This window comes from Pholis gunnellus (genome assembly GCF_910591455.1).
Source record: "Pholis gunnellus genome assembly, chromosome: 6".
NCBI lineage: Eukaryota > Metazoa > Chordata > Actinopteri > Perciformes > Pholidae > Pholis > Pholis gunnellus.
Window position 1 is genome coordinate 7,123,266 of NC_136532.1, and position 16,657 is coordinate 7,139,922.

General features: G+C 42.8%; 1 protein-coding gene across 1 annotated transcript; it reads left to right on the plus strand.

Annotated features, from left to right (window-relative positions):
• On the plus strand, positions 1-15,399 carry mapkapk5 (MAPK activated protein kinase 5). Its single transcript, XM_079161516.1, has 14 exons — positions 1-896; positions 3,438-3,511; positions 6,105-6,180; positions 7,291-7,388; positions 7,571-7,679; positions 8,012-8,101; positions 8,465-8,560; positions 8,682-8,762; positions 8,925-9,112; positions 9,253-9,373; positions 9,527-9,657; positions 9,852-9,967; positions 10,538-10,642; positions 11,427-15,399. The coding sequence occupies exons 1-14, from the start codon at positions 861-863 to the stop codon at positions 11,519-11,521; spliced, it is 1,416 nt and encodes a 471-aa protein (XP_079017642.1). The 5' UTR covers positions 1-860; the 3' UTR covers positions 11,522-15,399.
• The last annotated feature ends 1,258 nt before the right edge of the window (positions 15,400-16,657 follow it).

Here is a 16,657-nt window from a genome sequence, read left to right on the forward strand (position 1 = left end):
CTAAATAGTGCAGAGATGTGTGTATCTCCTTGGTCACCTCTGAAAACATTCTCCATTAACCCTTTCCACCTCTGAGACTGTGTTATAGTTCCGTACGAGCGCTGATTTGTATTCGGCCAGCTCTGTCTCACGGAAGAATGTTAACGTCTGTGGCTTTGAGTAGAGCTGCACAACGAACTTGCCAGCTAAGCTAACTCGCTAGCCCGTTAGCAGCCTCGTCTCGACGACATAATAGGCTGCTGTGCTTCTGGGAACACGGTGTGCTCGTCGTGTCAGGTCAACCCAGCGCAATTCCGGGATAATATCGTCGATCTTCACTTTATGTTTCACGGCTGTTGTGTAATCGTCTGCCCCGGTCACAGGATGGAGTAGCATTAGCTCATTTGCCAGTCACCGGGGTCCTCTCCGCTCTAGCAGAGCTCTGCTCTCATTGCGCTGGCTAAAAATACACTTTTTGTCCCATGCTCAGCTCTCCTCCAAAAGTGGTGGCCTAGTCCACGTTGGACTCGTCTTCGGCTTTTCTCTTCACCTTGCTCGGAGTCTGGCACTCTACATGGTCACCACACTGAGTTTAAGACCACTGGAAGAGCGAGTCGGACCCCGAGGTTGTGAGCCCTGCTGGCCCGAACTAACGTTACATCGAACCGGCTGGTGGACATCAGGTCCCCGAGCTCTGACCGGTGGCCGAACATCATTTTGCCCCAATGGCCTCGTTCTGTCCTAAATAGTAATATAAACGAGCCTTGGTCCAGCCCAGGGTTGCGAGACCGAAACTGTGTGAAGGTCAGAGAAAAACGCGTTGTGTCTGTCAACTGTCTGAGATTGGTGAGGCAGACCTCATCTGTCCGGAGCACAGCACCATGTCGGAGGACAACAACGCAGACAAGTTCATCAAGGTAATCTTGTGAAGCTGCAATCACTGATGGATGTTGTAAATGCTGTAAATGTTGAAAATGCTGTTAATGTTAGTCGTTAGGAGTAGACGTTATTGCAGAGCTGGAAGCTGACTTCAACGTCACTTCATATGTTTTTGTTTGAGTACAACGTGATCGTCTGTGTTCTGTCTACACCATCTTCATTGCATATTGCTCTTATGATTCCAATGAAGGCTGCACTAAAAAGTACACTAGAATCATAGATTGGTACAACACATGGCAGCACAGTAGCTAACAGTAGAAATGTGAATCCTGAACAATGTGTTCTGTAAAGTTTTACTCGTATGTAAAACATTACTGTGGAGCTTGGATCTGTCTAACATGGTCGGGGTCATTATATTTCCATACACCCTGGCTCTGGGATCTGTTCCAGGACCGGCTCCCTTCAATGTGTCACTGCTCAGGCATTTATGGAAGCAGTAAAATGTGATCCCAAGTGACCCCGGCCCCCTGCTTGCATGGTTGGGTCAGAACGTACCTAATGCCGGGTTGACTGAAGGGATGGCACTGGAGAACTGGAGCACACTTGGGAAGTTGTCATGACGAAGCATTAGTGGGTTTGTTAGCCAACTTTGGACTCAACCAAACTCTGTGGTATCAATACCGTGGCACTCTAAACTAATGGTTTGATTGGTAATGTTGAAGAAAAGTTTCTTTCAGGTCCAATTCTGTTACTCACAAGGCTATAGTAGTGGATTTGAATGGGCTCAATACAGGTCTGTTTTACAAATGTAAAGGTGATTGATACATGAAGGTGTGACCTCCTGCAGGTCTGGTTTGGGCTCTTTTCACACCAACAAAAGGTTTCACTCAGGTTTGTTAATTAATGTAAAATAGTTTCTGTCTGCACAGGAGTTACTGCTACAGACAGAACTGACAGGAATACCCAAAGGCAATACAAACGAATACAGTTAATTTTAAAGATATAACATTTTCTTCTACAGTAACCACCAGCTTTGTTAGACCCATAATCCAGGACCGCCCATGTTGGGCGTAGTGAAGTCAGAACTTTCAAAGATATTTAGTTTATGGTACAGAACCCTGGCTAGCTGTGACGGCTGAGATGTTACGTAATCATCATGAATCCCGATTGTCATCAGTCTTTGTTCACACGGACCAGATTGGACTGGGCAGTGACACGGATCAGAACATATGGTGCCTGTTGGCAGTGGCACACAATTTACTGCATTGTGCCGGCCAAGACCGATATATTCTCAGATCATTCTAATTACATTTTCTGACCCGTAGTTTGGGGTTAGTAACTTTAAAGTATGAGTGTAGGATGGCTCTCTTTACCATCTTTACTCAAATGCAGCACAAAGTTGGGCCAGAGGGTCAGGAGTGGAGTGGACGTTGTAATCCAAATGTGTACATTAATAAAATATTACGTTTAACCGACTAGTTCGGTTCCTTTTGAGGTAAGGGCACAATGCAGGCAACAGGACGGCGATAGCTGTGAGTCTTGACCCGCCCATCTGAGCCTGGATGCCCTCGGTTCCCCCGCCCAACAGGCCAGAGAGAGTGAGGCAACAAGAGGATCCATCATCATCAGGAGCTGTCCTGGCCAGAGGCGTCGCTCTGCCACTTGCTTCGTAGTTTGAACTACACAATGCTGGATGAAACTTGGCCAGAAATGATCAGCCGGGGTTCGACTACGGCACCATCTCCTCCTACCAGTCAAGTCGGTGTTGGATGTACATTGCTTGAGGCAGGAAGGCGTCCCGCCGCCCCATGAGCAGCATATTTGGGATGACAGCGTCAGAGTTGGCCACGTTTGAGGATATGTATCACAATGCTTTGGAGTTCAAGACTCCCTCAACTTCCACCAGTAGTGTGGAGCACGTGAAGGGTTCAAACGGAAGATAATCATCTGATCCTGTTGTCATGGCCGCCCATAAGGGGGTAAAAAGGTAAAGCTGTGTGGGGACCAGCTGCTAGCGGGGCCCACGGAGGCCATGTGTTCATCTGAAAGATCAGCTAAGATAGCTCATTTTTAACCGAAACACTCCCCATTACATATTAAAACAAACTCGCATTGTATTTTGTTTTGCTTTAGTTAAATGTATCCTGTTTTATAATGAAAGCCTCTCTCTCTTGTGGGCCAGTGGTGGTGTGGGACAACCATGATGTGTTCAATCAATGCAGAGCAGTTACTCGCTGCCTGCAGCCAAGATCGGAAGTTGTGTTTTCAAAGGCAGATTTCTTTGCCTCTCTCTCTGTGGTTTTAGCTCTGCGGAGAGAGAACAAACTCATTAGCAATGAATCAAATCATCAGAGCAGATATTTTGTGTTAATAAGGTCAAAGCATTTAATGAACTCACAGGCCTCAGACATCAGGTCTGAGGTAAAAAGAACAAAGGGAGGAAGGCACTCGGGTGTGGTCATGTGATCGCTTCTTGGAGGACTTTTTAACAATGCCAGCTCTGCACAACAGTGTGTTTTCTTATTTCTTCCCAAACATCCGACTCAGCCCACTGTTTGTGGTGTTTCTCTTCCCGACAGGAGACGTCCATTCTAGACGAGTACAACATTAACTGGACACAGAAGTTGGGAGCCGGCATCAGTGGACCTGTCAGGTGAGCGTGTGTCTCGAAGTTCTTCTCTCCATCGCTCTTCCTCCAGTCCTGCGTCAGGTTGATGTCAAACTTCTGCTTCCAGAACAGTGTTGCATTGACGGAACTGGGAACAAAAAGGAAGTCTGACATGCCGGGTTAAGCCCAGCTGTGAGAGCAGAGCCAGCGTCAATAGAGATTGCTTTCTAGTTTTGTTTAGATCTGAAACTATTGTATTGTGAATCCCATGACGGGATTAAAGAGAGAGATGAATAACGATATCTTGCCCAGCCGCTGCAGTGCAGGATGAAAGGACAGTAGTGAATGCTGTTGTATGGTGCGGTTGTAAGCGTTATGTCAGAGCAGGTGTAGAATATTTGCTCACTGAGCTGAACTTTGTGACCGCTGCCAAAGAAACCTTCCTACCCGTCACTTCTCGTGTGGTTTTATTGCATCAGATTGGAAGTTTATCCTTGACACATTAACACATATTGAGGATATGAAAAGGTCAGATGGGGGATTGAGCAGACTAAACCGACCACTAGTGGGTAACCTGGCTCTGAAATTCTTTTTTTTTTTTCCTCACTGAACATTTCTACAGGCCGCTCAATTCTTTTGTCTGCCTCTTCTGAAATCTATGTCGATTTAACGCTTAAAAACTTGAAATTGAAAATGCTGAGTCAGTGGTACCCTGACTATTTTAAACTGATATTATAGATAAATGATATTTCTTAATGTAAACGAAACCTATCTGCCGTGGTGACAGGTGACCCGGATTTCTTTCCTGACACAGCCAACACTTGCCCTGTATTTGGCGAGTGTCGGATGCTAATTTCATTCCCCGTGTGTAACGCCGTCGCAACTCCAGGCTTGATATGGAGATGTTTGGCACCGGTGCCACTGTTGTTGTAGTCGCTGGGGGCTCATTTGGCTCAGACACCGTCCATGTGACTCTAGCATCCTGGGCTGGAATCCATCCGACCCAAAACAGTTTTGTCCCTCGCCCCCTTGAGTGGGAAGCATTTCTTCTTGTGCGACTTGATACATGTTAAGAGTATTTGTGTCTATTTCCTGAGGTTCTAGTCCAAATGCTGTTGATGACATTTTGTTCAAAGCAACTAATCTGCGTTTGAGAAGCTACGCTCGAATCAAACGGTGGATTCGTGTGGATGCACGACGGATCAATGATAAAAACCCAGCAGTAAGCAGCGATGACTTTTACCCATTAAGTAGCTACTTTTAAAATCATTTGCTGAATCTAAAGCACAGACCGAGGTAGTCATCAGGCTGGGAGACGAGACGTCCCTCTGCATCGCTCTACACAACCAGATTCTAAATAGTTTGCTAATTCACACCTTTTGTCTGTTTACTCGGACAATGACAGCGTTATTTTTCACATTTAATATTTTGTCTGTTTGCACTCGTCGCCTCGGCCAACAGTGATACGATCTCTTCACGAGGAGGACTTCTGTTTGTGTTAATGCAAAGCGTTACAGACGCAGCGGCTGCTCAAAACAGCTCCTTCTGTTTTATGCTGTCTGATTCCAGCTCGATGCAGGCTGTAGTATGTCCATTTGTGTCTCTGATTCCTCCTGCATGTCCTGTACTTTGGTACAGTCCCATGATAGCGACAGTCTGTTATTTCCTAACGCGCGTAGTTTGGGCCTCAAGTGACGAGAATACTGAGAAATTGACTCATCAGTCCTCCATGTAAACACATTCTTGAACTCTATGATTCATGTTTCTTTCCGGGCAACTCTGCTCGTCTCTTGATGTTTCGAATCTGTAGTTATTCATGGAGACTTTAGGCTCATACAAATCTTTTTTTTTTTATTCTCCTCCTCTTTCTATCTCTCCCCCTCTAACTCTGTGATTCATTAGGTAGGTATTGCTTTCCAGTGAAGTGAACTTTGGCCGAAGCAGAATGTTTCTCACAGTAATGCTTTAATAGTGTAATCTGAGTTTAAGGGCCAGAGGTTGCTGTTTGAAGTGGATGTTGGAGTCGCTGCTGCTGCTGCTGCTGCAGCGGGGGGGGGGGGGGGGGGGGGGGGGGGGGGGGCTTGATGGGCTTTTTCAGATAATGACATGTATAGCAGCGCGGCCCATATTTCATGGGTTCTGCTGCAATCCTAAAATGTAGTTTGAAGACGACCATTACCAGTCATTCAAAAAAATGTTCAACCTTGATTATGAAACATCGGCCTGGGATGACTCTATTTGGTTCAACTGTCATTACAAAGATGCAGACAAGATTCATATGTCCCATAACAAAGTGTGATGTTGACAAAATACTGCTCTTAACTCTATCTAGTCGGCTGCTTTCTCGTCTCTTTCTTTTAACTTCACAGCACATATTCCCTGGACTTTAACGCCAGTAGAAACCTATTCAACCACGTAACAATTGACGATAAAAGCTAATTAAATGAGTAAATAGTTAAATAGTTTGGCATTTCTTGTAACTTATCGGCTGACATATAAAACGATGTCCACATAACTGTAAAGAGCTGAACAGAAACTACCTTATTAATTCTCGCCGTACGGGATCACATCTGTGACCCAGGGCGGTTATCATATTGACTGAGATGTTTGTTGACCTTTTGTTTTCTCCCCGCTAAAGAGTTTGTGTGAAGAAGTCCTCTCAGGAGCGCCTGGCCCTGAAGATCCTCATTGATCGCCCCAAGGCCAGGAATGAGGTTAGCGTTACTCTGGCGGTTTTGATTAATGTCTGTTGTCTGTGGCTGGTTCAAAATGCTTTGTTCTTCCTGCCTGTTATAAGTCTCTATTTATTCCTGTTTTTCTTTCCTCGTCAATCTGTCTCCTGTGCCTCCTCTGTCTGATTGTATGGCTGTCTTTGTTGGTAACATCGTCTCCCTGCGGTGAACGCGGGGATCTGACAGCCTCTCCGTGTCATTAGAAGACTTCTGTTTTGATCAAGCAGCTCACGCAGCAGTTAAGCAGTGAGACACGCAGTCAAAACAAGCAGCACAGACTCTCTTCACACAAGCTTTCGCCGCTGAACTGTGAAAACTGTCACTAATAGGCAAATTTCCAGAATAACTTGCGTCATTGCAGTAGGAAGAAGCCTCCCTATTGGTTGCTCGGCATAGTTTGTTATATTTTTGTAGTGATCTATATTAACAGATTCTGCAATCTGTAGGAAACGGGACAGGATTTTGGTATCGGAGGCTTCTGTTTGTAGTCAGAGCAGTGTTGACCAATCGCGCTCGAGCTGGCTTTGGTTAAATGGTAAACGGTCCGTGTGGAGAGGCGGGACGCGTCGGCTGAAATGCAATCTCGGAGCCCACCGGCTATTGTCTGACTTTTTATTGGATTAAGATGTAAACTGGCCACTTGTGAAACAATGCGGTCGTACACATCGACTCAATTTTTACAATAACAAATCAGTGAAGGTCAAACTTACCTCTGTTCTGGTTCTTGTGTCACACGGCTCCACTGCTTAAGTACTAAACCATCTTCAGTTTCCAGGTGTTCATCCCACACACACACACACACACACACACACACACACACACACACACACACACACACACACACACACACACACACACACACACACACACACACACACACACACACACACACACACACACACCCATCCATAATGGTATAAAGGTAAAAAAAACTTCACAAACACAGAATGCTGTGTCGTCTGTGCTGTAGTTTAAACACATTTATCACTTTCTGTGGGATGCCGTTGTAGTTACTTTGCACAACTTTAAAATGAAACTCTGAACATATTTCAGTGAATTACAGTACGGTGTGTTTGATTCTCTTCCATTCAGGTGCGTCTCCATATGATGTGTGCCAACCACCCAAATATAGTGCAAATCCTGGAGGTTTACGCCAACAGTGTCCAGTTCCCGCATGAGTCCAGCCCGAGGTAAAGAGCTCTGTGTGTGTGTGTGTGTGTGTGTGTGTGTGTGTGTGTGTGTGTGTGTGTGTGTGTGTGTGTGTGTGTGTGTGTGTGTGTGTGTGTGTGTGTGTGTGAATGTTTGTCAATCCATCTCGTCTCTTTTGCTCTTTCCCCTGACACATCCACACCTCCTCACTTGTTTCTTTCAGAGCGCGGCTCCTGATTGTCATGGAAATGATGGAGGGTGGCGAGCTGTTCCACAGAATCAGTCAGCACAGGCACTTTACTGAAAAGATGGCCAGTCAGGTCACTAAACAGGTTAGTGAAGACACACAGACGCTGTTGTTTTTTATTGGTTCTCTGAATGCGCTCGATATTTAATCTCGGTTGGTTGGTCGGTCCGTTCTGTCGGCGTGTTTGTTTGTGAGAAACACTTTTCCTCTGTGTGTAACAGCCTCCACATGTCATTAGTAGCCCCCCTGCTTGGATAAAGCTGCACATGAGGTAGTTGAACTGTGAGATTTGTGGTCAAAAGAAGCAACACACACCAGCTCAAATCGAGTGTCTTTAAAGGTTGCTTTGACACGCGCGCACACACACACACACCTACACAGAGTGGTGTCTCAGTCTGATGTCTCTTCCCCCTGTAGATCAGTCAAGCCTTGGAACATTGTCACTCCCTAAATATTGCACATCGCGACCTGAAGCCAGAGAACCTGCTCTTTAAGGATAACTCTCTGGTAAGTAGCGGAAGTTGCCGACATAAATACTTCAAGTTCACCACAACTGGTGCTTTTGCTACGAAGGAAAATAAACTTTGCTGGACTGTAAAGCAGCAGCTTTACTTTTCCACACCCTGTAATGAGGAACAATTTCTAAATGTATGTGGCAGAAATTGGCCAAGATAATGTGCAGGTTTTTGGAATATCCAATCTGCATTTTCAGTCCTAAACTACAAAATCAACCATTCAATGATCTCCCTGGAACCTGACTGTATTAATCCCCCCCAAAAAATAAATGGTAAGTGAAGTGAAACCAGAAATCTGTTTCTGTGCTCGCTCCATGTTCATCCTTCGCCCTCCGTGATTCTGTTATTTCCACAGGATGCACCTGTGAAGTTGTGTGACTTTGGCTTTGCCAAAATTGATCAAGGAGACTTGATGACTCCTCAGTTCACTCCCTACTACGTAGCACCTCAGGTAAAAAGCGACTAGAAGTCATCCAAAGATACTTGTCAAATGTACACACACACACAGATTGGGACGTCTTAAATGCAGCGGTGGTCCACGATGTATCCCCTCTGCTGTTATTTCTCTTCAGGTACTCGAGGCTCAAAGAAGACACCAAAAAGAAAAGTCCGGAATTATACCCACTTCACCTACTCCTTATACCTATAACAAGGTGAGACCCAAACCAGTTGAACTTTGCATTTTGACCTACTTTGGCAGGTATTGTTTTGAATCAGTGGGCGTGGTCTCGCCCCATGCCCACCTAGGCTCAGATCTGGAGGTGAAGTTACACTTGAAATGCATGCTTCTCTTTCTCTTCTCGCTCGTTCTCCAGAGCTGTGACTTGTGGTCTCTCGGTGTGATCATCTACGTGATGCTGTGCGGCTACCCTCCGTTCTACTCCAAGCACCACAGTCGCACCATCCCAAAGGACATGAGGAAGAAGATTATGACGGGCAGCTTTGACTTCCCTGAAGATGAGTGGAGCCAGATCTCTGAGATGGCCAAGGACATCGTACGCAAGTGAGTCATCTTCTTTTGTCCCTGCTCCGTCTCTGGTTATCTCATCTTGCTGCGGAACAAAGCGTTTCCTTTTTCACGCCATTCGTCCTTCTTCCGTCTGATAACGTGTTCTGCCTCCCGGCCTCGTGCGCCCCCTGCAGGCTGCTGAAGGTGAAGCCAGAGGAGAGGCTGACCATCGAGGGAGTCTTGGCTCACCCGTGGCTCAACTGCACCGAGGCCCTCGACAACGTGCTGCCCTCCGCCCAGATGATGATGGACAAGGTGAGTGGGAAGTTAAAGGTGCACAATCTTGCCCAATGTTGCACGGTCACGCTGCCGTTCCTGAATGAATTGACGGCAGCTGAGGCCACTGTTGAAAGTCAGTACTAGGGTCCTCTTCTTCCTTTGCTTACCGTCTGTCCTCTCACCTTCCAGGCGGTAGTCGCTGGTATCCAGCAGGCTCATGCAGAGCAGCTGGCCAACATGAGAATTCAGGATCTGAACGTCAGCCTGAAGCCTTTAAACTCTGTCAACAACCCAATCCTCAGGAAGCGAAAACTACTCGGGTACGATTGCTTGTGTTGAGAGTTTTGTGTCACGTTTTCTCATCTTGTGTCTTAAAAAGCTTATGTTTCTATCTGCCTTCCTGTGGTAAATGCATTACTTAGTGCTAAATCTAAATCCAACATCTCATTCTCTTCACTAACTTTTCTCCTAATTGGGTCAAAGATTGAAATGTGTTTCGGTGTCCATGTTACAGCCCAAAGCCCAGTGACGGTTTCTTCATTCATGACCCAGAGAACGGAGGAGAAGACTCCAACGTGGCGCTGGAAAAGTTACGAGACGTCATTGCACAGTGTATACTACCACAAGCTGGTCAGTAAACGCACGCTGATGTCGAAATGTTAATGAACTAGACCGAAAGAACACATGCAGCTAGCGTGTTGCTGAATACATACTTTGTGCACTCCATATATTGTGCATCAGTGTATACACTGGTGTAATTAGCTGCAACACATTACACCACAGACACCATATCTACATTTCAGTCATTTGTATTCAACTAAGAAGCATTTTGCAAAGATAGGCTATAACTTAACTTTTGCTATGTAAGTGCTGAGAAACTCACCCACATTACAACAGGTATAATATATAAACATTGACTTGTAATCAAGCTGTAATAATTACGGCTACGCAATATGGAGTTGAGCAAATTAAATGTTTCTGTGACAAAATAGTAGACATTCCAAAATCTATGACGATATCTTCGTCTCCTATCACGATATTGATCAAATATCTAAATATTGCCCAGCCATAATATTAGCTATATAGATCTATATTAGGTGAGAAGACATGATTTTTTTTTAAAAGTTGTTCTCTTCCATATGTTAAATAGCTCTGAGAGAAAGAGAGTCGCTCCTGAAGTGACTGTTTTTGTTTGTTCAGGAGAAAACGAGGACGAGAAGCTGAACGAGGTGATGTATGACGCCTGGAGGTTCAACAGAGACTGTAAACAGCTGAGAGACGGCCTGCAGGGGCTCAGCTGGGACGGTCAGTACCATTTCATCTCGTCTCTGTCTGGCAATCTTTTGTATCAGTTAAACAATTAAAAGTTTTGACATCTGGAAAAACGCTGTTAGAATTTACCGGTAGTTTTCATTTGTTAATTCATCTGACATTAGCTCTGGAATATTTTTCTTTTCCCTCACAGTGTTTATTCAGCTGTAATGACGCCACACATTATCTGGCCTTTGTGTTTCATCTGGCTGACAAAAAAAGCTGTTGCAGTTACAAACGCAGCTCAGTTGTCCATATGAAGAAATAAATATACCAAACATTACACTGCAGTTCAAACAGGAAGTGATCTTGAACGGCCGAGGACTGATGGGCTGTCGGTAGAGCCGTAACCATTGGATTCATTGTTTGTGCAACGATCTGCTGCTTGTCTTTGTTTTATGAGATAACAAATGGAACGTTTTGTTATTTTGATGTTTTATAGACCAAACGATTAATTTAGATAATTAGCAGATTAATAAAAAAATGTAAACGACTGTACAGCTTTAATTATTGGAACCAACATTTCTCCATTTTCCTCCAAACATCAACAGTAAACAAGTGTTGATTATATTCTACTTTGAATAATGAGTGGCTGTGGTTAAAGCCTAATAACTGCTACGGTGAAAAAGACAAATGATCAGTTTGTGTGAATTGGCTCAGCAATACAGTCTTGATATCTTTGTTCCGGGTAGAAGCATGAATCATTCACTCATTCATCTGTAGCTTTACGTTGTTTATGTGGTTACCAGGTCCCTAACCACCAACTCTTCCATTGCAGGACGATCCTTCTCCGATAAAGTCGACCGCTTGAAGTTGGCTGAAATAGTGAAACAGGCCATCGAAGAGAAGACGAATCTCCAAGAATCTCATTAGCGAACGCTGTCTTTCTATCTTCTTTTTATATTGTTTAATATGACCCTTTTTAACCCATATCTGTAAAGAGGCTTTTTTATGTAAAATAATGCGCTCATTTTTCTTTTCTTTTTTTTCATGAATTCACTTGCAAGACCTATTGTACAGCTGTAGATATATTTCAAAGAGGACTCGTGGGTACTATCATTTTTTTTTTTTAAATGGAAACTTGCAAAGAACATTGAAAAAAACTATATTTTCATTTTTGCAAAAAAATAGAAAAGAAGAGAAAAATCAGTTAAAGAAATTATTTTCTGGGAGGGAATTTTTATTAGCTGATTGTCCAAGGCGTCACATGTTTTATCCCAGTTATTTCGTTTTATTCTGTTTTCTTTTAACCATCCTAATTTAATTTATTTAAACAAAGAGTTCCATTATTTTATACCTTACTTGTAGCCTGGCAGTGGGCTCTAAAGTCGAGTCAAGCTGTCTCCGATTGTTCTTCCACACACTCTGACTCTGAACGTTTAAATTATATGAATCCTTGTTTTTGTGTAACTTTCCCATGACCTTTTTGTTGTGTAGAGGTCAAGGCAAACTGGAGAAGGAGGTGAAAAAGTGTCAAGAATGGACGAATAGCATCCCCAAATGAATTTAGTCAAAACCGTTAATTTCTTTTAAGCTAGTAAGAGATCAAAGCAGACTGAACCGGCATAAACACGATGGTGCATTTAGATCAATGTGTTTTGACAACAAAAAAAGTTAACCTAAAGTCCACTTACTAGCTTTTTATGGAGCTTTTAACTGCCTCACTATCTGCTTTAGAAGACACTGTTTTTTTTAAGATACGGTTGAAAGCTCCAGTTAAGTTTAGACTTTATTGTCAAATAGTTTCAGAGGTCAAAAATGAACTTTCAGGCTCAACTGGATCCATGTAGGTTTCACAAGCTAGTTCAACTCGTACACATGAAGTGAAGTTTGTGTCTGGCAGGTACAAGGAAGTGAATTATTTTATGTCAAGGCTTTTTATATGTCTTCCCGTTTCTAATGTGATTGTGAAAGGTCTTAAGCTCAGTCTTCAGCTAAAGTTGTTGAGCTATGAAACAGGCACAACCTGGGCTGCTTTGACTTAAACTTGTATTTACTGGAATTCAGACCAGAGTCCGTTAACATTTTAAAGGAAGACTGCTTTCTACCTGAGCCAACAGAAACAAACACACCGAGGGGTTTCAGCATCCGTCAACTGGTTTCATTCTGATAAAACTTGCAGTGCTACTGAATGTGCAATAGGGCAATAATGTAATCGTTTATTCATAGTGTATGCATGTACATGGTAGTGAGATATGATCCATCAGTCCGTCAGTATTCATTTCAATGGTCTGAATACCAGCAAATCCTCCCTTCACTCGTCCTCATCCTTTAGTTGTAAGTAATGTCATTGGTTAGCCAATAGTGACATTTCCTCCAGTGCTCCAGTCATATCTGAATTTATTTCTTCAAAGAGGGGTTGAAAGAAGGGACTCTTGTTCAGTGCCTGATTATTTCTTCCATAATGTTGTCTGTTTATTTTGAAAGTCCTCAGAATTTATGAAATTCCCCTTTGCTGAGGTCTTATCTTGATAAGAATATACATTAATGACATGTTTTACCTTAGTGAAAAGATGCGTCTATTCTGAGTCTTTAGCAAACATTGGAGGAATATATTGATGCTGTCCAGTAAAAAACTTAAAAACATAAAGTGAATAATCAGATGTTCTTTTAAGGGTTGATTAAAAACCTATTTGATTAACTGTAAAATGCATCGTCACATAGCTATAAATCAGCTAGCTTATGGACAGGTTGACGTGCTGGAGACACAGGACAGTGAGGATCTGTAAGCTGATCTGTAAGAGCCACGAAGGAAAACGTTTTTCTTATTTAGGTTTGGCTGAAAAACTAAGATATGAGAAAAGTGAATAATTACTAATGTGACTCTGAGGGATCATTTTTGATCTGTCTTGATGTTCTTTTTCATACAGCCTCTCTTAAAGTCTTAATGATAACCACAGCTTGTGTTTGAAAAGGCCTTATTATTACATGAATAGGTTTTACGCTCAAATGTGCCTTGTCGACGGGCTGGCATCTCCATTCTTTACTGCTCGTATCAGAGAAACTGAATTACAGGATGAAGGGGACATCGTTGTATGGATGTATTGGTATTTGTCCTTTTGGCTTTGATTTGCTTGTTTTCATGTAACGAAATGAAGGTTTTCATTCCACAAATAATCGAAGCCTATACTGGTTTGGCAACATTTTGTTGAAATGAATATATAGTTACATATCTGGTGGAATTCTGTCCTCTTCAAAAAGAAGAGGTTCATTTTTCGGTTTGTGTCTCAAGACGACCCCTTATTTTACTACCGACACATTAAGGGAATACTTCAACATTTTTGGAAATGCCCTTATTTGCTGTCTGCCCGAGTGTTAGCAAAACTTGCCAATAAGCTGTAGCTAGCAGCCGGTTAGCTTAGCTTAAAGCAAAGACGGGAAACGATTAGCCTGGTAACTAAATCTGGCCTCCAGCACCTCAACACCTCACATCCGCTTTTGTTTCTTCTTTTTCTGAATCCTGCTTAAAAATGGACTTGTAAAATCAACAATTGGTCCTTTTACCCAGGTTAAGGTGCCATTTCTTAATCGAGCACATTTAATCTGCTAGTTTTTGGGTAACTGGTCCGAGACAAAAAAAAGAGTCTGGCATTAAATTGTGACTTCACAGACTTTTATTTAGATTAACATTGTTGAGATTTTTACATTAAGAAGTTCATTCTTGAGCTTCAGACGTCCCGGTGTCTTATATTTAATCGAAAAATATGGTAGCGATGTAACTCTTCTCATCCCCGCCACAAAGCAAATTAAGCATATTTGTCAAAATGTCAAACTGTGCTGCCGTCAAGTTTGATAAAATGCACAGAATCAACAGAGCTCTTTACTTAAAGTGGAGCTAATGCTGCAGTTTTGTTTTACTTTGACCGTGTCTGTCTGTCTGTGTGTGTGTGTGTGTGTGCGCGTGTGTCTGGTTCAGGCCTACCTTGTATTACTGGAGGCCTATAAATTAATCAGAACCGCTTCCTTATAATCTCCTCCTGCACCCACAAATAACAGAATCCGTTGCTACCCGAGTGAGCATTGTTGTTGAAGGGCAGTGTATTTATCAGAATTTCGTACCGCTAAGTCAAGCCATAAATCTTGATACTGATACTCCTAACAATGAAAAGCCCTGGGGAAAGTCTGCCGCTCAGTGTTCCTAAATAAATCCCAGAGGGGCGGTTGGTTCTGAAGACGCTACCTCTCTCCTCACATCCTCTGCTGCTGCAGGATGCCCTCAGTCTGACATTCAGCTTCAGACATACATCACAAATGTTAAAAAGCTTCCTCCCGTCACTTCCTCTCTCTTATCTGCTCAGTGAAGAGGGACCAGATTTCAGATTTTTATACCAGGACAGATTTCTTGTTCCCTACATGGATGCTGACTGAGGATAAATAACCTTTTTTTGACCTGAACTGTTAGCCAGTTAAATGGTTTTAGTCCGCACTTGCTACTCTTGATAAATACCAGTTGCTTCCTCCGCTGTGTGTGTACTCGTAAAGTACGAAGAGGTGGGTTTTATATCTTTTTGAGCAATTCCTGTTTATGTTAAGTCAGGAAGAAATGTTTAAGAGTTAGGGGCCTTCTCTCTGTTTTAACGATCTGTTTCTTTTCTCTCTCTGGCCTGGCAGTTATGTAGCATGTACCTGAATCCCTCACGAGAGACTTGCTGTATTTCTGTCTACACATCTATTTGTTTTGCCCTTTCTGCCTTCTTTGGAACATCATCAACATGCTGACTTTGTAATAAAGGAATTCTTTGACTTTTGAACTGACTTTTTTTTAATCGATTATACTCTGTGTTAATGTTCATTGGCGTGCATTCCTGCCCTATTTTATCAGTCATGACATTGATTGAACCCGACCGCCCCCGCCCTCCCAATTACCGTAATTACCGGGTTCAATTACTGCACATTGACAAACACCAGAGAGTAACATATTCATCCTGCACACCACGGTAAGAAGCTCTCACTGCAACCAATTCAACTCAATTAAAAAAAAAAAAATCAAGCAACTAAATGAGCACACTGCAAAAAAAAACAAAAAAACAGTGATGCTAGCGATTTTGCTACTTGATGCTAACCGCTGTGAAAGCCGAGACTCGACAGATTATAAAGTATGATCACCATGCGACCAAAACTCACGAAACTAGAAGAAAAACCTTTACTATATACAAACATAAGCATGAGTTATCTATAACCTTTTCTGTTTCATGTGCTGCTAATCGTTACTCCAATGTCTCTGGATCTCTTTTGACTGGCTTCCAGCCGTCTCTGCTCATGTGCATGGTGTGGAGAAGCTTTTGCACACTGCACTCCTGCATCGAGGAGCCCGTCATCCTTCAGCCTTGCACGTGAAAACGCGGTGTATGTCTCGATCTCGTGGATGAATTGTGGTACAGCACCCATACTAGAGCTGTGCACATAGACCAGGTGGTATTGTGTGCAGAGGTATGATTGATTTTTTTTTTTCAAAACCAGTTGTATAGATGGAATTAATACATACAGTGACATGTTTATGACATTTTTACCTGAGAAAATGTAAAATGGCACAGATTGTATCCAAATGGCCAGTTTGAAGATCTTGTCTTTTACAGTTTTGTTAGACAAGAAGGAAATCTTTCATCAATGCTGTGTTCCATCTTTATTTACATATACACATTAACATATATAGTAATGCGTACACCTCTGCAAATCTCCCACGTGTTACCTTTATTATGATACCAATATTATTTAAATTGACCTTGTCATTGCAAACACTATTCATGTTGGGCATGTTACTTCTGAGCAGGGGCCTGAGCCAGAGGCCGAGGGGTTTAGGAGTATGCAGACCACAATGGTATTACTTTACATGTAAGTAGTTTGTTTGCACACTTGGTGAGTAATGAGAGGAATTTGGCTCACTGTAAGACGCTTTGAGTAATTAATTATAATCTATAGTAAGGCTTCTGTAACTTGAAAAAAAGAATCTAAATCCTGACACATTTCATTTTTACACTTGCGTCCAAAGATGCCATGTGTGTGAATTTA